Raw genomic sequence first — 27606 nt, 5'->3', positions numbered from 1 at the left:
GATTTATGCTTCAGTTGATCTTTTAACCTTTTCCACTTTTCACATTTTATTTTCAAAGTCATCCTAGTAAAGCTATGTTACCTTACTCGCAGCCTATCTAAGCAGCAGTTATGTGATTATATTTTTAATGTTATTCTCTTTAACCAGGTTCAGCTTGGAGCCAAGTTATGACTTTTTGCACATCTATGATGGACCGGACTCCCTCAGCCCCTTGTTGGGTAGCTTTTATGGCACAGATGTTCCCGATCGCATTGAGAGCAGCTCCAACACGCTCTTCTTGGCTTTCCGCAGCGACGCCTCTCTCAGCAGCAATGGATTTGTGCTGCAGTACACAGGTACATGTCTTTTCTTAAAGCAATGCAGTATTTGGTTAATTGGATAAAAAACAGTGATGCTTTTTTGCATTTCCATTACAATTAAAGTGTTCATTTTGGCTTCTTTTTTTCCACATCCAGCATCTTATAATTGTGAAGAAAACAGCAGATTTCAAGAAGGTTGCGCAGCTTTATCCCCCGAACAGTTCACATTTTAAAATTCTTCCTCTGGCACAGAGAGAGTGCATTTACCCTCTGCTGCTTATCGACCTTGCAGATTGTTTCTTTTTAACTTTCCCTTCAGTGTAGTCCAGAGCGGATACGATTACCAGTGTGAAAACATTCTCCAGTGAAAGAATGGGTTGTCTGCGCTGCAGCATCCTGATCGCAACCTCCCTGTTTCTGCTATGGCCTGATTGGGTGTCATTATTAACGTGCGCCTCCTAGCAGGAATTCTGAAAACAAACAACTGTCGGCTCGTGATCAGTGCAGCTGCACTAAGGGCCTCTGATAGACTGGAGCAAACAGCATTTTGTTGTCTCATGTCTAAGCACGGTTGACCGCAGCACATTGTTCAGGGGACCCAAATGTATCTGTTCACGAGTGGTCACAGAGGGCCACTTGGTTTAAGGATTGTGTTGCACATCTGTTTGTTCTGCATTTTTGTTTCAGCCTTGTAGGGGACTACCTCACTTCCTAGCAAATACACAGATGCTGAGGAAGCTCTAAATTAGACACAGCATCTATGTTAGGGGCTTTGCTTGAGAGAGCAGTGTTAAATCTTCCTAAGTCTCCCTACCTCAATTAGAGTTGTTTAAGGTATCAGACACTTAACCAATTCCAGATTGACCCCAAAGCTTCCCGTTTCTTGGCTCGCGCTCAGATAGGATTTGATGTACAAGCAGTCGACTGATTTGAGAACTCTACCTGTTTATGCGCCGCAGCCCTCCAACTCATTGGCAAACTGTCCTTAAATGAAGTGAGAAACAATGTTTCGGCAAGACAGCGTTACAGAGTCTACCCCTTAACTCACTCCCAGCAACATTCACTGCAGTGTGTGATATTGTATGGCCAATCTGGTAGAGCAGATGGACCCAGTGTGTGGCTTCGAAAAACTCCCTCGCCCCACTTCCAATTCTCCACACTAATGAACCATAACCAAATAATACATAAATTACCTCCTCGGTTTCAGACAAACAACATGGCACAAAAGCGCGTTTGGCTGCGAGTTCGGGTCTGGTTGGTGAGAAGACAGCACGTCGACGAGTTGGCCCGATCCGGCATTTGGTCAACCCGGCCCTGAAAATCATATTACAAAATGCGCCCGAGGTGCTGTCAGCCTCTTCACTGAGCAGTCTTTATGTCTTTCTGTTTTCTTGTCTCAGGCATCCTTTGATTAGGTCTTTTACGCTTTTCACATTGGCTCTCCAGGGAAATATGTGGACTCAAAGACTTTCCATACCTGAGCCACATTTAAATGTGGCTCAGGTATGGAACATGCACATTATTTCTCTAATCCAACACCTTCATCAAATCTTGGGCTCTCTTCCAATTTACCACTAAATGTCTCCTTTAAAAACACAACAATAAAATGGAAAAAACAGACGATGCGTTTCTCACATCTTCACTCACATCTGTAAATCAGGGTCAAGGCTTGTTAAATCAGCTCATTTTATTTACAGACCAGCTTGTGCCAAGGGCCGGCCCTTTCCTAATGCCTACTATATCTATCACAGCTCCGCTGTCTCTTTTCATGTCCATCATTTTTACCCTTCAGCCCCAAAAGCTTGGGGTATTTTTGTCGAGGGTGAGGGCAGGGTGTCCTAGCTGACATCTTTCTTATCGTTGAAAGATGTTTTCACCACCAATATATATATATTTCTTTTCATGACATATCAAAACAAGGTTCATGGCTAAATAACCCTTGTTTAGAACAGGTAGTGGCAGTCAGCAGACATACCTGGCCCTAGCACTCTGTGATATCATTAGTTCCCCAACTTTCAGCTTAGAAATTCAACATTTATTTCCTGTGTGTCTAATTTTGTCATCAATGAATTAGAAATTTGATCTAGTACACCATGTACTTCAAATCAAATCAAATTCAAATTCAAATTTTATTTGTCACATACACAGTCATACACAGTACGATATGCAGTGAAATGCTTATACAACTGCTCGTGACCTAAAGATAAAAGAAAAGGCTATGAATAAGATGGGAAATAAATATGAAAATTAAAAAGGGTAAATTTAACTAGGAAGGAATAAAATAAAATAAAATATAAAAATTAAAGTTAAAAATGAAATAACTGTACAACACAAATTAGAATGAAGGGTAAATTTAACTGGGAAAGAATAAGATAAAATATATAAATTAAAGTTGAAAATACAACAAAATACACAATATAGAAATATATAAGAATGTATGAAGAAATATAAATATATATATACACAATAACAGCAGCTGTACAAGTATTAAATGGAAATGAAGAAACTTTTTTAAAGTACTTGGTGTACAATGCGAAATATAAATCTTTAAGTGCAAGATGATATAAGGAGGCCAAAAGTTCTTAAAATATAAAGGTGTCATGCTTTGATTATTTTCAGTGAAGCAATAAAATACAAGAAGAATGTTACATTTTTGTCAGCTCTGGGACTCATTTTAATGTGGGTTAGTCTTTTTTTGTTGACCTCCCAGTGAACCTTTTTTAAGAAATGCTTCTGCTATATGAACATTGTTACAGTGTTCCCTGTTTAAAGTTTGCACTCAGCTAGCTCCTTTGACGCAGCTCAGGTTCTTGAACATATATTCTGTCAGACACTCAAGTGTCAGTTGAAATTTCCCTAATGAGAAAACAGTTGACTCACCTTCCTACGCTGGGTGTAAGTCATCAAATATTAAAGTTTGCTGGGAAAGTGGACTGGGTTTTAAGATTGAATTAAATTGCTTTGGGCATTTTTCCCCCCGTGTTTATTTTAGCAGTAAAGGTGTGAAGTGTGACAAATTGACAGGCCTCCACTCACGTGTACATTTTCCACCTGAGAACAATGCGATGGTAAATTGAGCAAGACATCTTTCTTATGATCTCAGAAGTGATGATTGATGTGTGTGGTCGGTTGCAGGTTTTGTGCAAGTGAAGTTTGGCAGGGTACGAGTGTAGGTGTGTGTGTGTCTTCGACAAAGAAAGCTTGCGTATGTGCATTGTCTTCTCTAGTTGACTGCACAGCGAAGCGTTGGTTGAGAGGCGGTTATGTGCAGTCAGCAGACCTTGGGCCAGAGCCATGCCACTCTCAATCAGCTGCCTGTCTTTCTCCACAGCCATACATACCCCAGCAGCCACAGATGAGAGGCCACCGTCAAGGGCTAGAGAGAAAAGTGGCAGTCAGTCAGTGAGATATATTTACTGACAGAGGAAAGCACAGAGTTGCAGGAAACGGTGGGGCGGGGGTGAAAGCAAACGCACCCACAAAGGAGGAAGGGAAGTTCGAAATCCAAGTGTATCAGTAACCTTAGGCAGAAAACAGCTTCTGTTCCAGTATCACGGCTACAGCTGGATGCAGGGAAAAAAAAAATCCTTTCATGAAATAACAACGCCTGCTCACTTCTGTCACTGATTTTCCACTGCGTTACCTCTCTCTGCAGAGAACCCTAGGGAGTCTTGCTTTGAGCCCGGCCTGGTGCGCAATGGGACACGGGTGGGCACCAATCTCAAGCTGGGCTCCACCGTCACCTACCACTGCGACAGTGGCTACACACTAGAGGGAGACCCAACGCTCACTTGCATCATGGGGGTGGATGGCAAGCCGAGCTGGAACAAACCCAAACCCATCTGCATTGGTAAACACTGACATCTGGAGACGGTTGTTAGGAACACAAACCACATCAGCGCTTATAGATTTGTCACGTGTAAACATGTCTATACAATTAGGCTATTTTTCCCATAGAGCAGTGTCCTACAGGTGTATGTGCAAAGCTGTGTGGGTTTTGCTAACATTAATAGTTGTGCAAGTGCAGCTTTAATTTAAAGAGTGCTGCTTATTTTGCATATATTCTCCTCACGCTCACAGCGGAACTGCTCTCTGATATTCCCATGACACGACTAGCTCACTAGTTCACCCCCCGGGAGAGCTCGTGAAAGATCCCTGACACCACAGAATCGTATGGCCCTCACAGTGTGAAGCTTTAGTTGTATGCCAGGTGGAAGACGAGCTCATACCACGCAGATTTTCACACGTGGGGAAACAAGGGTTCAGGGTACAAGCGTGTGCTGAGCATTTTTTGGGGGGGTTTAACCAGTAGAAGCAATCCGGATCTCAGCACGCCCAGGCTAACCCAGACGGACACTTAGAAAACATTGCAATTTCACTGTGACAATCACTGGGGACATCTTCCACTGAAAGCCCAATCAGACAAGAAAAGTAATTTAGGAGTGATGGAACAGAGGGGATGGAAAGGTAGGAGGAGGGGGGAGAGAAATGGAATCTTCCACTTCTGGCTGTAGACCTTCCTGTCATGTTTGCCTTGTCCTTTCCTTTTTTTTTTGGTCGTCTCTTTTTTATTTCTCATTTATGTCTTTTTGCAGCTCTATGTGGTGGACAGTACACTGGTTCAGAGGGAGTGGTCTTGTCTCCTGGTTACCCCGGTAACTACAGCAGCGCACGAACCTGTTTGTACTCTGTAGTCGTGCCCAAAGATTACGGTAAGCCAAGAAGTGAGAGCGTTCTTTTACACTCTTCCTGGCAGATGTTTTATTGTGTGTTTTTGTGCCGGTGTATAAAGGTGGTTAATTATTGGTGCTTAATTAAGATGAATTTTTTTCTGTAATGCCAAAAAATAATAATAATAATAATTCCTTATCAGGCTCAAACAATGCTCAAGTACCTCACTGAGTTATACATATTTTTCAAGGCTGAAGGCAAGAGAATAAAAAGAAAAACACTTGAGATTTTTTTCCCATAACTAAATATTTTTAGCGAAAGCTGCACCAGAGAGAGAAAGTTTGTGTCAAACTTGTAAAAGCTCCCATCCTCTTTCAGTTCTTGCCAAATGTTTTTTATTTTTAAAATCACAGAGTGATTGATAGTCCCTATATTCATCGGTCTCATTGCTACACATACTTTTTTACATCACTGTGGAAGAGCAATTTAATCACCAGCTTATACACTAGTCATATAACACGTCAGTCAGAGGCACGCATCCACTGAAATATAATTAGATCCAGTGTTTCCGAAATTTTGCAGCTTTTTGGCATTTCCTTCTTAAAGGTCACAGTTTTCTTCCAATATGTGATGCCATACTGTAAGAGCGGGAATTTATTCAGAAAGCAAAGGGTGTGGGAAGAGGAACACAACACAGCACAAGCACGTATATTCAGATTTAAACATGTTTCACTTGCCTGCTCGGGATGCCGCTCCGTTTCACTTTCTATCTCGGGCGCTCTGTCTTGCTCTCCTTTTATCTCCTGCTTCCTCTTCTCTTCCCTCTGGCTCCTTAATGAGTTATCAGCACCATGCCTCTCGAGGGGCAAGCTCACGTCCTATCATTGTTAAATTACACCAAAAAAGCAGTGGCGGGCATGTGTTTGGCTTCTGGCTACTTCACCCCAGTCTTTTGAATATTGAGGTCATGACGCTCATTCAGAGGTCCGGCTCTGCTCCAAAACGACCGGGCACCTATCCTTCTTGGAACCTGATTCGGCCGAGCGTATTTCGCTCGGCCGAATCAAAGCGAGAAAGGAAATTGAAATAATTAAAGTCCACATTTGCATTTTCTTGGAAAATGACAGCGAGGCCCAAGGCAACTCACTTTGTCGTGATGAGCCACAAATGCTCTCGCCTCCATTCTTGCCACTTCTCATTAGGCTGATGCACTAATGCTAATGATAGGCTATTTTCTTCAATGCAGAGGACAGGGTGGGTGTTGCCGCAATGACTGGGTTCTCTTATCAGAGACGCAGATGAAGAGGATGCACAAATAATGGGAATCGCTGAAGATGAGGCTGGAGATTATAGATGCTGAATCATGTCAAATAAGTGGATCTCAGAACATAAGGAACCACACTTTGATGGAGGAGCAGTAGTCCCCTCTTTCACCTCTGCTCTTTTTTTACTCTCCACCTGCGATATGTGCTGCGAGTAAACGAGACAGATTGATTGTGGAGGGGCTGAATATGTTCAGGCAACAGCAGTGGAAAGGGTTGGTTGAAAGGATGAAAGCACTGTAGTGGAGATTTAGCTACACATTGTCATTGCAAAGCCTTTCATCTCCTGACAGGCAATCAAGGCCAGACAGGATTGCTGACCTCTATTGTAATATCAGGTTTTTTTGGCTGCGTTGTCATAACTGGCAGTATTATCTAGCTTGCTTTAAAGGAGAGTTTTTGATTACAAACGGTGTTGAAAATATTCTTTTGGATGATGAGTACTTTTATTTTGTTTTGTTTTTGAGTCATTTCTTCTCTGATGTCAATTTCATGACTGCGTCTGTTTTTCCTAGTGGTCTTCAGTCAGTTCGCCTTCTTCCAGACGGCCCTGAATGACATCGTGGAGGTTTACGATGGGGCAACGCAGCACTCCCGCGTTCTTAGCTCGCTCTCTGGAGCACACACAGGTACCCACACACGCACATTTCAGATGCCTGAATACGCGATTCCGATTTCAGCAGGTATCAAACTTGAGGGAGGCAAAAAATAGAAGCTATTTGCATGCAACTAGAGGTAGGCAAGACGTGACTCATGCACATTTGTATAGCTTTGTTTCATCTTCAGCACTAGCTCGTTCCAAATCAGTAACAGTGGTTTGACTATTTGAAGCCATTATTCTTGACATGACAGGGGACTGAATAAAATTGTTGTCTTAGACTTATCCTTCTCACAAGGATCCGTTTAAACTCAGAGACACAGTGCTGACGCAGACAGAACCGCGGTGGCTGCAGGTGGGCTCCACTGAGCTGTAACACAATTCACCAGTGACAACAGGAGTCACAGGGATAACATATCTACAGACAGGCTCAAGCCTTGCATGAGCGTACACCTGAATTGGTATTACACAAATTATGTAGTTATGTAGGCAAACAAGTGCAGTGATCCACAAGGTGCCTGTTTATGCTATAACTTCTACTTTTTTAAACTAGTGGAACAACTGGATAGATACTTTTTTTTATATTAATTGTTACATGGAAAGATAAATAAGATAATATATTATGATATACAAAGAAATGGAAGCAGAGATTGTAAACACAGGGTCTTGCTGGGAGCTAAAGGATCTTTAAGGGTTTATGACGTCAGCCGCTAACAGCTTGCTATGTAAAGTAACGGTGTTGCACTCGTTCCATATATATTGCAATACGATGCCCTCACATGCCTGTGAGCACGTGTGAATGCTTCCCTTTAAAACTATTGCATATTTGCAATAGGTGGCCGGTAGAGAGTGACCTCACAAAAAAAAAGTAATAATTGTATTCCTGGAGCTCAACCTACCTAATGACATTAGCAATTACAGGAAAACCTTCAAGTTTCGTAATGATGTTATGATTCAAATACATTTAAACAAGCACTTTACCTTCACTTTTTTTGAGCTGATATCTGTCTCTTCCCATTACATTCATGAGTGGTGCTAAATAATCTTAAATTCAGTCATTTATTTGGCCGTGTCTGCAAAGCTAGACTTGCACAGTGTAGTTCTGCTAGTGCTTCTAAGCCACAGATGATGAGCTACGGCACGTAGATAGTACTGCTTTAACCAGACAATCCATGTTCGGTTTGTTTGGTAACTTAATTCCAGTTTTTGTTTTCTGTCATTAGGTCAGCGTCCAAACTTAAACTTAACCTATACTGTCATATTTGAATCAAGTGCGTGTTGCAGACAAATACAACACAGTGGTTCGTGTGTCACTAGTGTATAAAGAGCCCACTTGTGTAGCAGTGCTGAGTAGATGTCTACAGAAAGTGGAGCACACATACGCACACAACTCACTAAAAGAGAGTTATGAGAGTGGAATATGGTAAAAAAGGACAACAGTTTTAAGGTTAAAAGTTAAAAGGCGAAAAATAACTAAATGTGTGCCATATTATTTTTGATGAATGGATGTCATAAATACTACAACTGCACTGATAGGCTATAAAAGCAATGGCTGTAGTCGGGGAGGTTCGACCTCTGAAGAGGGTGTGAGTGAAAAGGTGCCGAGTTTAGGGCACCCCTCCGTCTCAGCCTGCCCTCGCCCTGTGGCTTGACAAAAGCAAAATGATTACTTTGGTTTGTGTCCAGGGCAGCCTCAGAAAATCCAGTTTACAGCTCAATAAACAGGATGCTATATTAACTACGGACTCGAGGCAGCAGGTTCGCAGAGCTATCTAACCAGGCATGGCAGAGCAAAGCTGACACACTTTGGCAAGGGAAGAGAGATTTTAGCCCACACGTTGCCACTGAATTAGGCACAAACCAGAATCATGTATCTCCATTCACCATACCAAAGCAGCAAAGCTTACAAATCTACTAACATTTACATCTGCAAGCGTACATCGCACGGAATTAGCTTCATTCTTTTTATTTATTTTTTTTCTGATGTATTTCACCTTATTTTCACCCACTTCCTGTCCTTGTTTTACATGGTTCTTATCAGGTCCACACTTACTTTAGCTGGTAGACTTTATTAATACCATTATTTGATCAGTTCTTGTTTCTACTCTGATTTAGATTGTGGAACTTTTGTCTCCTGTGTTTTCAGTTGAATCTGTTTTTCGTCACACATGCTGTCATGTCAAAATAATAGACATTATCAGTATGTACAGTACAGTTTGGGGTTTTTGGTTAATGGCAGGATGGCATTTGCCAAACATGTTAAATCACAGAAGTCAAAGCACGGAGCATTTTTCTGTAATTATGCAGACCTTGAAAAACAGATTCTCTACTAAATGATCTCAGTCAAGTATTCAGCTGTATGCTTTCATTCCTTTTATGCTTATTGAGGTAAAATACTTTCTCTACAGAGAAATGCCAGTGATTCGGAGTTATCAGAGGCAGTGGGGACAAACAGAATAAAATAAGAAGAAATGAAATTTGGAATAAATTAACAGTAAAAAAAGGTGTGAATTAGAAAAGAGAAGAACAAAATGACTGATTCAAGAAATCAAGGACACCTATCTAAATGCTAATTTTTTAATAATCGATTTGAAAAAAAGAAAAAAGGGAAGAAAATGGCAGTTGTCTCTCTCCTGGCCATATAGGACTAGAGTTTGCTAAAGTCCCCTTTCAGCTCACTGCAGAATAAACACAAAATGTAACTTAAGAATTAAAATTCACCACCTGATATCCGCACTTGACTAACTCTTTTTTTTAACTCTAAACCTGTTGTTTAGTTGTGATTTTTAACAACCAGAATTTTTCTCGCTGACGCTGTTTATCAGTGCACAGAAGTAACTAGCATTGAAATTCAGGCACTGATCCCAGCCAAAGTCAGACTTGACCTCGTTAGCCTTTCACATGTCAGTGCTGAAGATCATTTTAAGGACAAAGTGGTCGGGATGCTGGACAATGGCCAGAGAGCCAGTAAGTTACATGCTGACACGTGTTTGCTCTTACTGCACGGATACTTGCCCTGTGCAGCAAATTATGAAACACTGTCACCATGACAGCACACAGCAAGGGTTCCTCTAATAAACTAGCCAGCGTGCTCTGGGATCCAGCAGTGGAACCTGAACATTCACGGTGATGACTCATTAAGAAACTGTGCCGCTGGAGCTATCTCAGGACACTGCATTTAAAGGTGCAGAAGCTCTCAGAAAGCCTAAGAGCACAGAGCAGACTCACTGAGACTCACTAACACAGACACGCACACATCCACACACAGATGTTGCCTCTGAGGTTAAGCACGTCTGCCTCCCACTACAGTGTGACAGCAAGCAGACATAGAGTAATGAGATTCACAGCAGAACGCCAGTCAACACCACACTGAGAGAAAGACAGAGAGGCAGAGACAGAGATGATCACGCTTTGTATCATGTTCTGTGTCAGTCAACAAATTTTACACCACACTGGATACATCATGGGGGTTCTCCTTTTGTGTAATTACAATATGGGCTAATGGGGATTGCAGGGGATCGTATGGGTAATTTTTAGGGATTAAAAAACAAAACAAAAACGTACTCTCAGGATTTGTTTCACAGTTAGATGTTTTTGACCTCAGTATAATCACATTTTATTTGACTAATGCTATTAGAGTAAAGAGTCTCGTAATGTGGCGAACCCCTTAAATTCTTAGTAAACTGTCCTTGCGTGTAGTTTAAAAATCAAATTTTATACCCAAAGAACAAAGAGCACTATCAAAAGGCCTGCTCACACCAATTACCCAAAGCAATTTAAGCTGTACAGTAAGACTTCCAGGAGCTTGATTGTGGAGAGCCTTAGGCAGCAGGTGAAAAATGCAACCTTGAATTTGATTCCGTAATTCGGAAACAGCCCGGGACAAAAAGTCACAGGAGGTCTGGTCACTGCAGCTGCTTCTCCAGCGCTTAAAAGTCATCTGACACCCCACCTTATAAATTATTGGGGAACTGAGGAACTCTTGAGAACTAAAAATTGGAATGTGAGTTGCCTTAGCCCAGCTGGAATAACACAAACAATTATCAAACCGGGAAAAACAAGAACATGATAGAGAGTGAGGCTCAAACGCTGATCAAATGCAGGTTTTACGCTTCGGGACATCACTTGGTATAGGCAGACTGCAGTCAGAGGCTCAGCTGCACCCTCACACAATGCTATCAGTGCCAATAAGCAAGATTACCATTTAGTCACAATGTACCTGACAGATATTTCTGGCTTTCCTACAGGTATGGAAGATAAACAGAGTACTCTGTGGCTGCAAAGTATTAAGCTAATCTGAATAATCAACATGCATTTGCATGCACCACAGATGGTGCAAAGCCTTCTATAAGCATGTTATATTTTCACCCCAGTGAGTTTTTCTGTGAAAGCGTAACATCACCGAGCACAGCTCTAGACCAAACAGCAAGATTTCACTTGGATGAGATACCTACGTGTTTTTTTTTCCTCTTTGCACTTTCCTGCAATGCAGTACATGAATAGCACTTCTAAATATATCCATATCCAGAGACCTACAGAATGTCCTCTTTCCCTCAGTCATTGCAGATTCCCTAGCTCTTGCATTTCTTTAATTTTCATGCTGGATGTGCAGAACGAGTTCCTAAAAATAGTCTCCAGGATTCACATTCAGGAGGGAGGAAATTAACAGAGCTGGTGATTCAGTGACCAGAAAGCAACACAAACGTAAACTGATGCAGAACAAAGCGTTTTGCTAAAAATTTGTTTGCTAAAAAACCTTGATCTTATCGCAGGTGAGTCGTTGCCATTAGCAACCTCCAACCAAATCCTGATCCGCTTTACCTCCAAAGGCCAATCCAGCTCTAGAGGATTCCATCTGGTCTATCAGGGTGAGTGTGCAACACACACACACACACACACACACGCGCAATCACACACTCCGAAACAAATTCTGTTACCTTTTTTTTAATTCCCTCTCTTCGAACACCCCCCCTCCGTGTCCATATCAGATGACTTGCTGAGTGATTTTGCAAGGATTCACCTTCAGCCGCTGTCTCAGCCGTGATGTGCTCGAGCGCATGCATCTGCAGAAGCTGTGCGAAAAAGTTGTGCTTAAACTCTCCCGTTGTTCTTTTCCCCCCCAAGAGGGGCTTTTTTGAATTCTTATTTCCCTTAAACAGTGCACTGTACCAGAAATGACATTTGCTGTAGATATCCAAAGGCAGTGGCAGCCCCGAAGAATGTTTAATGAATAAATAATACTTTTTTTTTCTTTTTTTCTTTTCTTTTTGGCAAGTACGCTGAAACAACGCCAAGGAAAAAGCAGAGCTGAATATCATATTTTGTATTGTCTGTTCTGGGCATTGTGATCACACTGACATAGACACTAAAAAGAAATCACAAAATCAAGTAGTGAGATTTTTCTATTGTATATTAAATGTGTAGGTAGTTTACATTTAAAGAGTAGCTGCTATGCTCTTTTTTTTTTCCTGTCATGGTGAAATAATAAGTTTTAAATAATTAGCATGACGCCGTATGTGCAGGTAATCCATGTGAGTCAAAAGATAAAGTTTCATGGGTTGTAAATGCTTAGAAACAACAGACTTCTCCACCTTTGGCTCTGGATGATGTAAACAAAGGTGGAGATTCCTAATATGTTCATCTCAGGCACACAGTTGGTCATATGTTCTGTTTTTATTGAGGGAGCCAATCAGAAGACTCCTGGTTTAAAAGGCAAGGAACTAAAACTGCTTGAGCCCCTACTCAAATGTAAAGCATAGTAGGTCGGTATCTCTAACTCCAGGTTACGTAGAAGCACAGCAGCCTTTTACACATTATTTAATTTAAAGTATCCTGCATAATGACTCAAATCAAATCACATCACCATCCTACCTGTTCACAGCCGTGCCGCGGACCAGCGCCACCCAGTGCAGCTCAGTCCCCGAGCCCCGAAATGGCAGACGAATGGGTAACAACTTTGCCGTCGGCGCCGTGGTCCGCTTCGAGTGCAGCCCTGGTTACGTCCTGGAGGGATCGAGCGCTATCGAATGTTTAACCGTTCCCAATGCCCTGGCACAATGGAACAGCTCGATACCCAGCTGCATAGGTAGGACACGGATACTTAAAACACACAAAAACATACACACACTTGTTTTAAAGTCAGGCTGTAAGCTTTAACTCCACGTGTTTGATATCCTAATATAAGCATTTGTTTAACTGGACTCTAATCCTGAGCTGAGTTCTGATTCTTTTTGTTTTCTTTCTACCTCAGTTTATTTGCCTTTTCACTCACTCTCTCCTTCTGTCTGGTTCACATACTTGATATTTTGAGCTTCAAGCTTCCATCTTGACACAGATGTGGGCTGCCAGCCATCGCCTGTAGCTATACAGTGAGATTCAGCCATGCAACGAGCAGGTGGCAGGCACTGCTCAGGGTCACAAATACACACCGATGGACATACACACACACACACAGATGCGCACACAGAAACCAACATGCTTATACGAAGACACACTCTCATACACAGCTTACAGCTGAAGCAGATGCTCCTGTGCTGTCGCCAGATGTGACTTGAACAAGACAAGCTGGGAGGACAATGTCTGAGGACTGTAAACACTCCTTAGGAGTTTGTGTGTGCAAGCACAAACCAGGCGGATCATGTACAGCATGTCGTCGTCGTGTACATTTTGATTCTGGTTCTGATATGAGCATGTTTATTACATGATCTGTTTCTCTTTGCATTTTGCACACTGTTAAAGTAACTTAGACCTTAACCTCATCCTCTTATCTCACAGTTCCATGTGGAGGTAATCTGACCCAGCGAACTGGCACCATCTTATCTCCTGGATTTCCTGAGCCCTACCTCAACAGCCTCAACTGTGTGTGGAAGATCACAGTTCCCGAAGGATCAGGAATCCAGGTTTGTACAATAAAGTTTCTGGTAGGCATCAGACCACCTCCTGGATGCTAGGATTGGTAAACCAGAGGCAGATTCACCAACGTTAGCAGTCAGTCCCCTAAATCCCTTTCCAATTCCACATGTTGCCCAAGGAAACCCCGCTCTGATTATATTTATGGAAAGTAAAATCACATTTGAAAATATTTTACAACGGCATGTTATAGTTAGAGTTTGGCATCTATGCTGGGGTTCTGGGTTGGTGAAGGTTTTCTATAGGTTTCCTATAGACATAAAGGATATAAGTGTAAGACCACATTTGTTTTTCTGCCAACACATTAGCTTTCATTGTCTGAGCTACAGCAGCCTGTTCTTGAGCATGCAGAGTAATCTTTCTAAAACTGTCTCTGACCACTTTTTTAAAGCCATTCACAGTGGTTGTCCACCTCTAGCTTCTAGCCTTTATGATCCTTGTTGTTTTGACAACAGACCTCTGTGTGACGAGATGCTTTCAGCTTACCAAAGACCAATTAATGGTGCTGCACACAGTATATAAAGGTATTGCTTTTACAGGCCTCTCAGTTGTGGGGAGCTGTGAGGTGATAGTGTCTCTGGGCCTTTTTAAAGGCTCCGAATTTAATTTGGCAGATCACTATACCAGAACCTTCAGATTGTACAACCTGAAATAAATTTTCCTATAATCACCTCTTCAATTACTTTCCTTTTCCTTTCCCGGGAGTTAATTCAGTTTGCATATTCTTATTCCGCGATGCGTGCGTGATGGAATCTCATGGAACCTGGGCAAGGTCCCTGTGGATCTGCCTGGCAGAAAAGTTTTTAGGCTTATGCTTCAGCTTCTGTGCTTAATAACCTCAGTGGCGTCCCTCAGCTATTAGCTCCCCTACCTCAGCTGACTGTCCTTGCAGGTCAAATACACAACATGGCCCAAAGGCACACTTAGCATGCCACACTTCACGCCAGCATTTGTTTGGAGGGGAAGTAGACCAGAAATAACAGCAGAGAGCTGACACTGTGTAATCCTCCAAAAGGTAAACAGCACAAAACTTACATACGCATTTCTCACTTTGGAGGTACAGTCAAATGATAGTATGCCATCATTTTTCTTTGTAATATTTCTACAGAGAGAGACACATTTGCACATTTGCTACACGGTCACTGCAAACTTAAGAGAGTTTACGGCTCTGTATCTATGTCTCTGCAGCAGAATCCTGCCCCCCTGTTCCTTCTCTTTTATGCAGACATCTTTTTTCTTGTTGCCTTCCATTGCTCTCCTCCACCAGCTCCCCGAAACACATTAGATTGGAGTGTCACGATCTAGAAGAGAACTTAAAGGAGCGAGGTGCCTTGCTGGCACATTTGCTGTGGCCCCCTAATGAAAGATCAATCTGTGATCTGCCTCGTCTCTCTGGGAGCCCGGTGCACCAGCGCCCCTACAGCCCCCTTAATTGGCTCATATCCGATCTATAACCATCAGAAGCAGAGAAGACAGCAGAGGAATGGACGTGAGAGGGAACAAAAAAGGGGAGGATGGGAAGGAGAGTGGGGGGAAAAAGAAAGGACAACAAAGACTGAGGAAAACAAAATCCATTGTCAGTTTCATAGAATTTGGCATGTTTTACTGTTTTTTTTTTTCTGTTTTAACAGCAAAATAAGTTTTGGTATCTAGACTGCTACTCTTATAGCATGTGGTATTTTGGTCTTCCTACTGGTCGCAACTGTCATTTGTAGATTTAGTCTCTTTGAAGAATATTCAGCATTCGCCACATGTCGCACAGTCTTCTTAATTTAAAATCCAATTCCCACCACTTGAACGCAGTCGGAAAAGGAGGCGAGTCTAATTAAGCATTGCCTTATTAATCGTGTCTTATTCTTTGGCTTTTCAGACATTTCGTGTCCTCTTTATGTATTTTGAAGTGAATTAAAAATGTCTGTATACTCTGAGAGGCTGTCGCAGCAATCTTAACTACTGTTGTTTTCTCTGGAACCCCAGTGAGCTGTACATAGAAATATCTTTTTTTCATACTTGGACTATTAATCACTCTGCAGGGTTATGTTTTTTCAGGCCTTACCCTAAAGGAAGAGTAGATATAACCAAATACCATGTTTTTAGTCCTTGACTTACAGTAACTAGCTTCACATACTTTCTTTCGTTCTAATTTTCTTGCCCATAATCCTCCCAGATCTGCTCCCTCATCCCTCTCTCTTTCTTTCCTTACTGTTTTTTTTGGTCTACATTTCACTAATTGTGTTCCTCTACCGCCCCCTCTTTCTCCCTGTCTGTTCCCTGCCTCAGATCCAGGTAATCAGCTTTGTGACAGAGCAGAACTGGGATTCGCTGGAGGTGTTTGACGGAGGCGACAACACTGACACCATGCTTGGCAGCTTCTCGGGTATTGCCGGATATGCATTTCTATATATCCCTTTATTTTCCTCAACGTGTCTAATGTGTGCAACCTTGGACATAAAACATATTTTGAAAACAGCCTCATTACTTTTCACAGAGCAGAGCCTGCAGTCTGGAAGAGATATTGTGTTTACTAACCAAAGCATAGATTTCTTTAGAAAAAAAAAGATGGCTGCCACATGTAGCTCAGGTTCAGTTCTAATCTGGTACAAATCTTGCTGCCTTTGGACAAAGGTTATGTTATTCTTTGTGGAGTTGAGGCAAATGTTTGGTTACAGTATCTTTGCGACTCCTGTCAGAGCGAGAATGCAACAACAGGGAACTTATACTTGGAGCAAGACCAAAAGTAAATGTTAGATCTGCCCTGAAGTAAAGAGATGACAGAAAAGTGGCACACTAGTTTGAGTTGCTAATATCAGGTTACAGTTTTTTCTCTCTTTTGGAACAGTTTTTGGTTTTTATCATCTGAACACTTGCTAAAATATTGGAATAAATTCTCTACTTGTGAAAAAGTCAATGGGTCGTACCATTGTGCCGCTAACAGACGCGCTTTTCAGCTGTTTGCCTGCAACTCACGCATAGTTAGTTATAGTGAGCAGCTATAGAGGAGATAGCATTCCTGAACTCCACTGTTAATCTTCTCGCAAAGGCACGACGGTCCCAGCTCTGCTCAACAGCACCTCCAACCAACTCTACCTCCACTTTTTCTCTGATATCAGTGTGTCTGCAGCTGGATTCAGGCTGGAATACAAAAGTAAGTGGTGTGGGAAAAAAACATGTTCTTCAAACAGTGGTTGTTTCTTCTTAGAGTGACATTAAGGTTTATTTGATATTTTCTCTTGTTGTAATTTGATATTTCTTTTTGTTTCTCCCTCTCCATATTTTTGTTTCCATTCATCATCCACTTAGCCGTGTCTTTGACTAACTGTCCAGAGCCTGTAGTTCCTATGAATGGTATCAAGGTTGGAGAGCGCCTTCAGATGAATAACGTGGTGTCATTCCATTGTGAACCAGGATATACGCTACAGGTAAACTCTCCAACTTTCATATAGTTCTGTCATGTATGACCATCGAAAATAAGCTGAATCTCACCTTCGATAGTGTCTGTCTTGTCAGCCCTGCTTTTGTTCACTTGCTTGCTCATGCTGCAGTTTTTTGTTTTTTTTTACGGCACAAGAAAAAGAGAAACAGAAGTTGAATAGATGGACTTGGTCTTCTGGCTATTTTAGTTCATTTCAATTTTTCTTGCAAGTGATCACTTTTATTCTCTATAGTCTGTTGCAAACTTGCAATAAGGTAGGCAGTACCCTGGCTTTGGCTTTAACAGGTGCCATGTATGGGTTCTGTATTATGTTCTGTAAAAGCCAGATGACTAACTTGGAAGTAAATCATGACCAATATGGGATTTTAAGACCTATACTGATGACTGACACTAGTGATTTAAAAAGCCAAGCTCTTCTTTATTTCAGAGACAAAACGGATTTCCCCAACGTGTATTATGTGTAATTGTGTATTTACCCATTTACGTTATATCTGACTCTTATTGGATCAGCTGGTTGTTGTGTTTTTGGCAAACGTGTATTGCCAAGAATAGTGGACAGTGTCAATTCAACTATTCAATATCACTTCTCATATCATGGTTCAAGTGATTTTCCTAGTTCTGCTTTCATCCACTGGCCATGATAAATGCTAGCAAATAAGTAGCCACAATAGCTAATATCAGCTGATGATGAAGAAAAATGGTACTAGATAGACTTAAAGTCAGAAACTTCACACAGACAAGAGTGAGACTTAAACACACAAATTCATAATCAGATTATTTAATAATGTGATATATTAAATGGCACTGAAATGTGTGGGACTTTGCAGTGTGCATGACATTGCGCACATTGTGATATACTGTCTGATTTGTGACGATAACATTAGCAGCGCTAGCATTATCAGTATTCCTTTGGTAAATAGAAACACGGTGGCGCAGAATATAATTACACACTGCTGTGGCCGAGTGTTATATTTCAGTTTCACTGACACAAATAGAACTGTTTTCTAGATGAAGAGCTGCCCTGATTAGCACAGCTGTCATCTGTCTTACCTTCTGCCTTCTTACCAACTTGCTGTCACAGAGACGGTGGTGCTGCCGCCAGCTAGGGCTGCAGACACATTTAGTCACAATTGGCTGCATAACACCTTACGACCAACAGTGAAGCTGTGTTGTACATTCATAAAATGTAAGTAATATCTATAAGCAAGAGTTACATTTCATTATGTAACTTACTAGTTTTGTAATTTTATACCTCTAAACTTCCCAATAAGCTTATAAGAAAGTTACCATCCAAATTCAAAGTAGGCATGTTGACAAGTGTCCTCGGTTTATTAGCTATAATATGAAGGCCGTGACGCTTGTGTGCTGAGAAATCAGAATTCTGTATTCCCTTCAAAAAAGTGCTCCTGAAGTCATCTGTCCTTCAGGAGACAGATGGTGACATCGGAGGAGAACACTGGGTACAGTAGTTCACACAAATTCTATTTGTACTCCATTGAGACTATGTGTCTCTGTCAGTTTTCACTCCTTGTTCTCACATTAAAATGCCAGGTTGGATTTACGTCACTCCTATTTTCTCACTAGTTGTGCTTAGCATTTTCCTTTCAGTAGACTTCATTCAGTAAGCTCGATTGGTCCGGTGGCAGTGACGTGTTTCCCTAAAATTACCAAATTTCCAAAAAGGTTTTGGGAACAATGTGCGAACAGTCAGCTTCACAAGGATTAACAATATTTTTTTGTGTGTGTTTATGTTTAGCATTGCTCATCAGATCACATTATTTTTATCACTGAGGTCTAATAAATAAATTGTACAGCATTTCTAATTAAATTTGTTTTGTAAATGCGTTCTCCTGTGTTAGTTCACTCTATCAGCTGGCAGACTGCTTTTCCTCTGCTTTTACACCAGACATACCGAGTCATGACCTAACAAAGATATCCTGTATAGCTGTGACTGTGCATAAAACCTATCCCCAGCTTCAGGATTACTGTTCTTTCAATGCTGAACAAATACCTTCGTAATAAATGTTATAGCCACAGACTTCTGAGATTTTGTTCTAAAACATTGAACATTTGAAGACTTCTAATGGCCTGGCTGTCAGGGTTTGTCTGATTATAAACAGTCTATTTTGTCAGTCTGTTATGTTCCAACATGCACATGTGACATTTTTAAGCCATTTTCATGACAATTTTCTAAGAATTGCGTTAAGTGCTTTTAAATTTTCTGAAAAATGCCAGGTTTTCATATTTGGCTTTGTAGAAATGACTTTGAATTTTTCCGCACTCTTTCCCTGTCTTCTTCTCGCTCTGTATGATGCTCTTTATATGCCGCTATTGTTCTCTGTCACTTCAGATGGATTTAGTCTTTTAGGCACCACATGAAGTCATGCAGAGAAAAGCAGCAGGATCAAATAATTGGAGCAACAGATGAGTGACAGTGGAGCGAACAAGTTAATTCATTGCCTGCTCTTTTTTTCCCTGTACTTTTGTCTTTGTGCATGTGTGCATGGACGCTTCTCGCAGGGGAACTCGCACATCACTTGTATGCCTGGAACTGTCAGACGATGGAACTACCCACCTCCTCTCTGCATAGGTAAAAATGCCTTTCTTTACTTGCTCCTTGTGTCCTTGCCCCCTCCTGTTTGCTTCCTGTGTCTTTTCTAAATACCAGCTTTTTCCTTTTATTGGGGATCTTTCGCTTTAAAAGAACAGCAGCCAGGTGATTCAAAGTATTTGAAATGAATTACTTTATTATTAAACAGTATAGTGCAGATGACAAAGTTCCTCCCAAGGTTGTTCCCAATCAAAAATCATTAAAACAAGACAGCAAAAGAAAAGGTTATAGTCAGTTGTTTGTCTTTTTGCTTGAGGCTGTGCACGCTTTTGCACTTTTAAAGTGAATTTATATTGCTACCTTGAAAGCTGAGCGAACATGCTGAAAGTAACTGCAAAAGCTCCTCTCTTTAAGTGTTTCCTGTCTGTTAGAACACCTTGACAAAGTGGTTCCACTTATTGGAGCAACCTACTATACCCTAATTAGTTCCAACTCACACCATGATTGGTTGAAGTCGGTGGGAGATTCATCGTGTTTACAGGCATCAGCAGTTTCCTGATTACCTCAGGCTTTCACTGCTACAGGATTACATTTAACCCTTCACTTGTTCCTTGCAGAGACACAATGATACATCACCTTGATTTTCTCTGTTTGACACATAGCCTGTTTGTCCCATTCATTTCTTAATCTTCCCCCCTATGTTTGCCTGTTTCCCCCTCCCAACAGTGCCTCTTTCATTCTTTTTCATTGAGTCAGCTAATTCTTTTACCACTAGCTGCAGTACACTTTCATCTCGGCGACATGATCTCTTGCTCTTTTCATCCTCTTTGATCTCATCACCTTTTTCCTCTAATTATTTCCGTGCATTTTTTAATCTCTTTTGAGACTTAGTCCTTGATTTCAATCAAAGAAATGCTTTTATTGAATAAGCTGTTTAACATAAAAGGAGGAAGATGAAGAACAGCAAAGTATACCATACTTGGCACCGCTAAATCACATATCTTGTGATTAATAAAAGTATGAGGTGGCTGTAGAGTTCATTGGTGGTTGAGATACCCTGTCCAGTTGCTGTCATCTTTAGATGTTAAATGTTTAACACATTTATCAGTATTTTTTAAGTTTATTTTGATATCTTTAACATAAAATACATTGCATTTTATCGTTGCTAATAAGATCTGTAAATATTTTGACTGGAGTGAAAAAATTGTGGCTTTAAATTCATTTTCACCTCTGTTATGCTTCAGTAAAAGGATGGTCATCCTTTTTTTTTTTTTTTTTTTTTACATTTTGACAACTTTATTTATGATTTTCCAATATGAAAAAAAGTGCAGAAAAATATAACTCAAATTGCGATTACAAATACTGCCCTTGTAAAACTGGTTGCGCCACGCAGTGGCAAACCAGTTGGATGCAGGAGAATGTGTAATCTATGGGCACAAAAAAGAAAGAAAAAAAAAAGTACTACCATGTGAACAAGGCAAAAAAACAAACAAACAAAAACAAAAAACAAAAGCCACCAAAAACAAAACAAACAAAAATAGAATAAAATAAACACATAAATAAAAGGGGGAGGCTGCATTGTGCACAGTTCTTTTTGGCTTGCTACAGATAGTGGGTGGCATTAAAGAAAGAAAGAGAAATAAACCCAAACACAGATAAAAGCAGTATTACATCATACTTCAGTAAATGACAACCAGGTTTTGTAGTATTTACTTTGGGACCCTCTCAAACTGTATCTCAAGTGCTCTATGTTCAAGCACCTCATCACCTCTCTCACCCACATCCTTTTTTATGAATCTGACGACTGAGCAGATCATTGTTTTGTAAAATAGTTGTAATGTGGCTGAATCACTTTTTTGCGGATGTTAATGAAATGCTTTGTCTGGACTCTGCCAGCTCAGTGTGGTGGAATTCGGGAAGAGATGGAGGGCGTGATTCTCAGTCCCGGTTTCCCTGGCAACTACCCTAGCAACAGTGACTGCACCTGGAGAATCTACCTGCCAGTTGGTTACGGTGAGAGACATGAGAGGCTCTTGCAGCATGTCACGCTGGCATTTCTACACTAAAGAACCTTTAATTATGCAACTTGTAAGGCTGGACCGTGGAGTGACAGTGTTTATACATGTAGATTTATCGTGATAATGACAGTCGTGTCTGGAAGGCTCTCAAGAGGTAGTCTAAAATAAATGCAACTATCTGGAGCCTTAGACTAAAAATAGTGGATAAACATTTTTGGGGAAGTTGGCCTTGATTAAATTGTGTTTCAAATATTGCTGAAATGTGTAGCATTATACACATACAATGCTATATTAGTTATGCTAGGTGTGGCTAACACTAATAGAGCTAGCACCATTAGCCCTTCTTTTAAGCGTGCTAGCTTCCAGAATGTTACACAGCCTAAATACGACTATTCTTTTCTACATGAAGGTATAATAGAACTGCATTGGTTCATACAGCTGTCATGACAACTTCTCAGGAATAATCCGCACTCATATTTCTGGTGGGGATAAGTGAGGGCAGCATTTAGCTACTCGCACAAAATAGGGGTGCTCTCATACTTTTTTTAAGTAAGTATAAGAGCACCACAATCTACTTTACCACATTTACCTTTTTTATTTCATGGATGAAATGTGCAACAGCAGTCTGGCAGCAGCCACCTGACAGCAGTCACCTTAACAAGCTGCTTCCTATTCACTCAAGTAGGTTTCTGATGTGACTAAGCTACAATACAAATCCTTGAGTACCAGCATGCGTAAATCAGCTCCCCTGTAAAAACAAAAATAAAGGACATTCAGTGTCATTTCATTTTTGGCATTTTTTTTTTTTTTAGGATTTTTGTTTATTTCTGGAATAATTGTAAACAATTGTTTTCGCCTCGTCCATTCACTCTTGTCAATTGAGTGCTACGGCTGAATTGCAACCATTTTCTGCACATAATAAGAAGCGGAATGACTCGCCTACTTTAACTTTGATAGTATTTTTGGGAGAACAATGCAATTTTGTTTTTTAATGGCCATTATCTATTTCTTATAAACAGGAGCCCACATACAGTTCCTCAACTTTTCCACTGAAGCCAACCACGACTTCCTCGAGATACGCAATGGGCCCTTGGAAACAAGTGCTGTCATTGGCAGATTCAGCGGCCAGGATGTTCCCTCTTCCCTTCTCACCACCTCTCACGAGACCACAATTTATTTCCATAGTGACCATTCGCAGAACAAGCCTGGCTTCAGGTTTGAGTACCAGGGTAGGTATCCAAATGGCCTTTTAAAAGATCGGGAGACTAAAGGTGGGATATAATCTGAACTTTTGGATTATGTCTGAGAAAGCAGACTTATTATATGCTTTTAATACTAAAAATAACAACCAAAAAATTTTACCCATTGCAGAGCTGGGCCAGTATCAATATTTAGAGCTACTTTGTTCTGCATGCGTTACTCCAGCACCTGTGGCACTTTTAGGCTGCTTCAGTCCATTTTTCCTGTTACTGAAATGTGATTCAGCAGAGGAGTGCCGAATGCACGTATCAGAACTAATGCAGAATATCAGAGCTATTTTGCGTGAATTGAAGCAATTCCAAAATCAGTATAAGAGTGAAAGCCACAGTGATGAATTTCATCTTGCGGAAGGAAACGAATCAATCATTATCTTCAGGAGTGTTTACTTTTATTTCAGCAAGTACACTTAAGTACTATTAGTGTCGCTTCAGTGTGAAATTTATTCATGTAAAGCCATAACATTACTGAATTAGTGCTATAACTGACTCTGAAGAACTAATCAGCGCAGAGAGGCAGCGAATTCCCCGGATAAATAGCTGTATATAAAACTGCTGATCACTTCAAAGATTGCTTTAGCATGTGCCAATAAAAGGCTTCATTGCATATCTGCACGTCTGCAAGGAATAAATTCCCCCGGTCCGCAAATGCAACAGGCACACTAAGTTTGTGTTTTGTGATTCAGCAAACGAGCCAGCAAATCGAAAGGTAGCATTGTGCATTTACATAATTATGTGTACATTAGCATATAAATTCAAGCATTATATTTGCAAATACCAGCCCTCCCCTCCCCTTTTTTGCAATATTTGCATGAGTTATCTCCTACAAAGAGAAGCCGTGATCCATAGAAATCAATTCCTTTAGTCATATTTATATTCGTGCTTTTCAAGGCTCACTGCTTGCCCTGGTTTTGTATCCAAAAGGAAAAAAAATAGGAATAAGAAAAGTAAGAATTATTTACCCACGCTACCTCTGATGACTGCATCATACTCCTCTGGTACAAGTCAAACCTGCCTTAGGCATTTTTTTTTCCCTCCTCTGAAAACTCCTGTCTAAGAAGGCGGAGGGGGATGAGGAGGAGTGAGTGGGAGGTTGTGCCTAAGGAACAACAGACACATGATGAAGGGGAATTGAAAGTGGGAAATAAAAATAGAGGATCCTCCGCTATAACAGTGTTGTTGTCTGGAAGCTGAGTATTCACACATTAAGGCAAGTCTTTAGTGGTTTGAAAGCTACTGTTAGCTAACTTCAGACAGTAAGAGAAAAACTATTTGAACATCCATGCGGGTAGCGTTCACAACCACAGCAATCATCAGAACAGTGAGCCTTTAGGAAACGTACTTTCCTGATCGACTTTGTTGATGTGAAAATAATATGATTCTCTGTTTAAGTTTCATAGCTGTATGAATGTATCTAGCTTTAATCGCAAATTTCTCTTCTTTTTCCCTTAGCTTATGAGCTACAGGAGTGCCCAGATCCAGAGCCTTTTCGCTACGGGGTGGTGGTGGGTGCTGGCTACAACGTGGGCCAGTCTATTTCCTTCGAGTGTCTGCCCGGGTATCAGCTGACGGGACATTCCATCCTCACCTGTGAGCACGGCACCACCCGCAACTGGGATCACCCTTTCCCTCGCTGTGAAGGTAAGTGATGCGAGCAAACAAGAGGACAGCTGTGCGCAGAACTAAACGAATAAAAAGATAACTTGCTTTTAAAACTGTAACGTATTGAACTATTACATCATTAGAGCAAAGTGTGGCCATGGAGATAATAATTATCTATTATGAATAATGTAATTAAACTGAATTATTATCCCCTATTAATGAAGCAAAGCACTCCTCAGCGAAAAATCAATACCGCGCTAAAGAGAAGCGGAGACAAATAAAAGATGAATAAAAGAGAGGCTCTATTGAAAGGAAAAGTAATGGATGCTGTTCTTTCGCCTCGTCCTTGACCCACATTCTTGCGTCGATTATTCAATAAGGCCAGCAAAATTACGGAGAGAGGTGATGGCCGTGACACTGGAACTTTGAATGGGCGAGCAGGGAGATAAATGGGAGTGAAAGGAGGAGCAACCGAGTGAAAAGGCACCGGGAACGGGAGATAGAGTTTATTCTCGCACTCGTGCTATTTTCTTGTATGTGGGCTTTTTCATGAGTCACGTCCAGTTTGAAGCTGAAAGATTATTTCCAGGGACCTGAAAGAAAATTATACTTGCATGTGTGCGCGATATGCTTCTTGTAGTATAATAGAATTCTTATTCTAATTATGTTAATGGGAAGAATTAGTATTGTTATTATTCAAATACTATTGCATTGTCCTATGATATCAGTACTTAGTATAAATGAACTGTTTATTTTTGTAATACTGATAGATAAAGCATTTAATATGCTTCATTTCATTCTGGCTTAATGCAGTATTTTCACTAATGAATACTACCCATTAAAATGCATATATGTAGTAATCTGTATGCATCCATGCACTCAGTATTTTGTGTATTCATGTGTACTCAAAGTGGGCATATGCTTGTATGTGAAGATATGTGTTTGAATAAGTCCTGACTGTTGCCGTATTTCACTTTTGCCCTGATGCTGTGGCCTGGTTTGTGGTCTGATGAAGAGGTTAGAGATACCTCTGTTTAATGGCATAAATGCACCTGTGAACTGAACCACACTAATGCCCAAATAACATTCGGTTTAATGCTAAAACAGCAAGAGTTCAGCTATTAAAGCTGCAGACAGGTCATTCTAAAACACAGGGTTTGATAAGGAATGCTTCCCGTAGTCCCTGTTTGCTTCACATAAAGTGACAATAAAATAATAGAGCAATAAGCTTTTCCGTCTCAGGGTTGTGCGCAAACATGCAGATTGTGGTTTCCGTGTGTCTTTGACCGTGCGCGTGTTCTGCTCTTGTTGAATTTGTTGAACAAACACACGAGTGAGCGAAGAGAAGCCCATGTTTTATAACCACTTCAATAATTGCAGGCTATTTATAGCATACTTGTGTAGTGCATACTTGTCGTGCAGACTCTGGATAACTGTCAGATGAAAACCCATCAGATGCAGAATCAATCCAGGACGAATCACTCAGTCCTGAAACCCCCAGACTACCAGACTCGTCTTCAGGGAGCGCATAGAGCAAATCCAATTCTGATTTATGTCCATAACTCTGTTCTTTCTCCCGTCCATGCTGAAGGTTAGCTCGGTATGCGTGGCAGTAGAGGCATAGCATATTGAAAATTAATAACACGTAAAAAATACTCTTCTCAATGGGTATAAATGTTACTATTTAAATTTGACTTCTTTTTGTTATTTTGCCTGCACTAGCCCATTTTGCATTATTATCATGTCTCAGAACTAGATATTAACTAGATATTTGTGCTCTTGTTTGGTCTCTTTGTACTTTTTATTTAGATTGTTTTTTTATTTTTATATGGTTACAATAAATAAAATAAATTCTATTAAAATGATATATGTATATCAAATACTTGAGAAAAACACCTTTTTCAGTTTAACCCTTTTGTCTATGAAAAAAATTAAGTCTGCAAAATAGAAAAAAGGACTTCTGTTATTAGCATCTCTATTAGTACCACACTAGATCGTTATTATAACCATAAAGCACTTAGTAATCCTTTATTTCAGTTTCTATAACTGTTCCATAACTACCCATTCTTCATTAATAGCAAATAGCACTGAAATAAGATCAAACACAAGGCTGCTATTGCTACTAGGCAACAAGTTACTCTAGATTAAATATAGCTTATTCTGGTCTTATTTATAACTGACCAGTAGTTTGACACTTATTAACCCACACATGTAGATGGATATAGAATAAATATAAATATAAATAAGGTTTTATTATGAACATGTTACAATAGTGCGAAAATGACAGAAAAATATAAAACAATAATCCTATTAAATTTATTCAATAGGCAAGGCAAGTTTATTTATATAGCACAATTCAACAACAAGGTGTGTCAGTCTGGCGAGGGCAGACTGTATGAATTGAAAAAGGACCCAAAACGCAGACGCCAAGGAACAGGGAACAGAACTTGAAATGTTAACAAAAGGCGAGCCGTTTAATAAGGCTAGTAGAAGAGGTACAAACAAAGGGCAAGGCAAACTGAAGCAAAATTAACACAAACCTAAACTGGGGAATCTAAACAAGCAATAAGAAAAACCTAGGCAAGAAACTTGGAAGCATGGCATGGGAAACATGGCGTGGACAACAGACGACCTGACAATCACACACTGAAAACAGAGGACTTAAATACACAGGAGGTGATTAGGGGAAGTGGAGACACATGAGGAAACAGCTGGCACACATGAACATAATGACGTCACAGTGGGAGAGTAAAACTGAACATGATGAACACAGAACACCAGACCTCTTCACAATAAAACAGGAAACATAATGAGACATAGACATGACAACCCGAACTTGACAACGTAAGACACAGACATGAAACGCATGAAGAGCAGGGGAGATTTAACATGGTTGGAAACACGAGGGGAAAATAATAACTAGAAACACTTAGGCATAATAATACAA

The 27606-nt window shown here is 40.6% G+C and overlaps 1 protein-coding gene across 2 annotated transcripts in view; it reads left to right on the top strand.

The window, feature by feature from the left end:
- csmd2 (CUB and Sushi multiple domains 2) overlaps positions 1 to 27606 on the top strand; it is a 275924-nt gene that overhangs the window by 186711 nt on the left and 61607 nt on the right. For both annotated transcript variants that reach the window (XM_023152492.3, XM_023152493.3), the window contains 14 exons: positions 148 to 335; positions 3955 to 4149; positions 4895 to 5011; positions 6808 to 6921; positions 11663 to 11758; positions 12772 to 12975; positions 13665 to 13789; positions 16080 to 16176; positions 16840 to 16944; positions 17100 to 17218; positions 19753 to 19822; positions 21680 to 21796; positions 22821 to 23030; positions 24510 to 24698. In XM_023152492.3, coding sequence (XP_023008260.2) covers positions 148 to 335; positions 3955 to 4149; positions 4895 to 5011; positions 6808 to 6921; positions 11663 to 11758; positions 12772 to 12975; positions 13665 to 13789; positions 16080 to 16176; positions 16840 to 16944; positions 17100 to 17218; positions 19753 to 19822; positions 21680 to 21796; positions 22821 to 23030; positions 24510 to 24698 — 1946 coding nt within the window. The remainder of the gene's footprint in view (positions 1 to 147; positions 336 to 3954; positions 4150 to 4894; positions 5012 to 6807; positions 6922 to 11662; positions 11759 to 12771; positions 12976 to 13664; positions 13790 to 16079; positions 16177 to 16839; positions 16945 to 17099; positions 17219 to 19752; positions 19823 to 21679; positions 21797 to 22820; positions 23031 to 24509; positions 24699 to 27606) is intronic.

The sequence above is a fragment of the Maylandia zebra genome, linkage group LG22, assembly GCF_041146795.1.
Source record: "Maylandia zebra isolate NMK-2024a linkage group LG22, Mzebra_GT3a, whole genome shotgun sequence".
Lineage (NCBI taxonomy): Eukaryota > Metazoa > Chordata > Actinopteri > Cichliformes > Cichlidae > Maylandia > Maylandia zebra.
The sequence above is the reverse complement of the archived record's forward strand: the minus strand, read 5'-3'. Positions and strand labels throughout refer to the sequence as shown.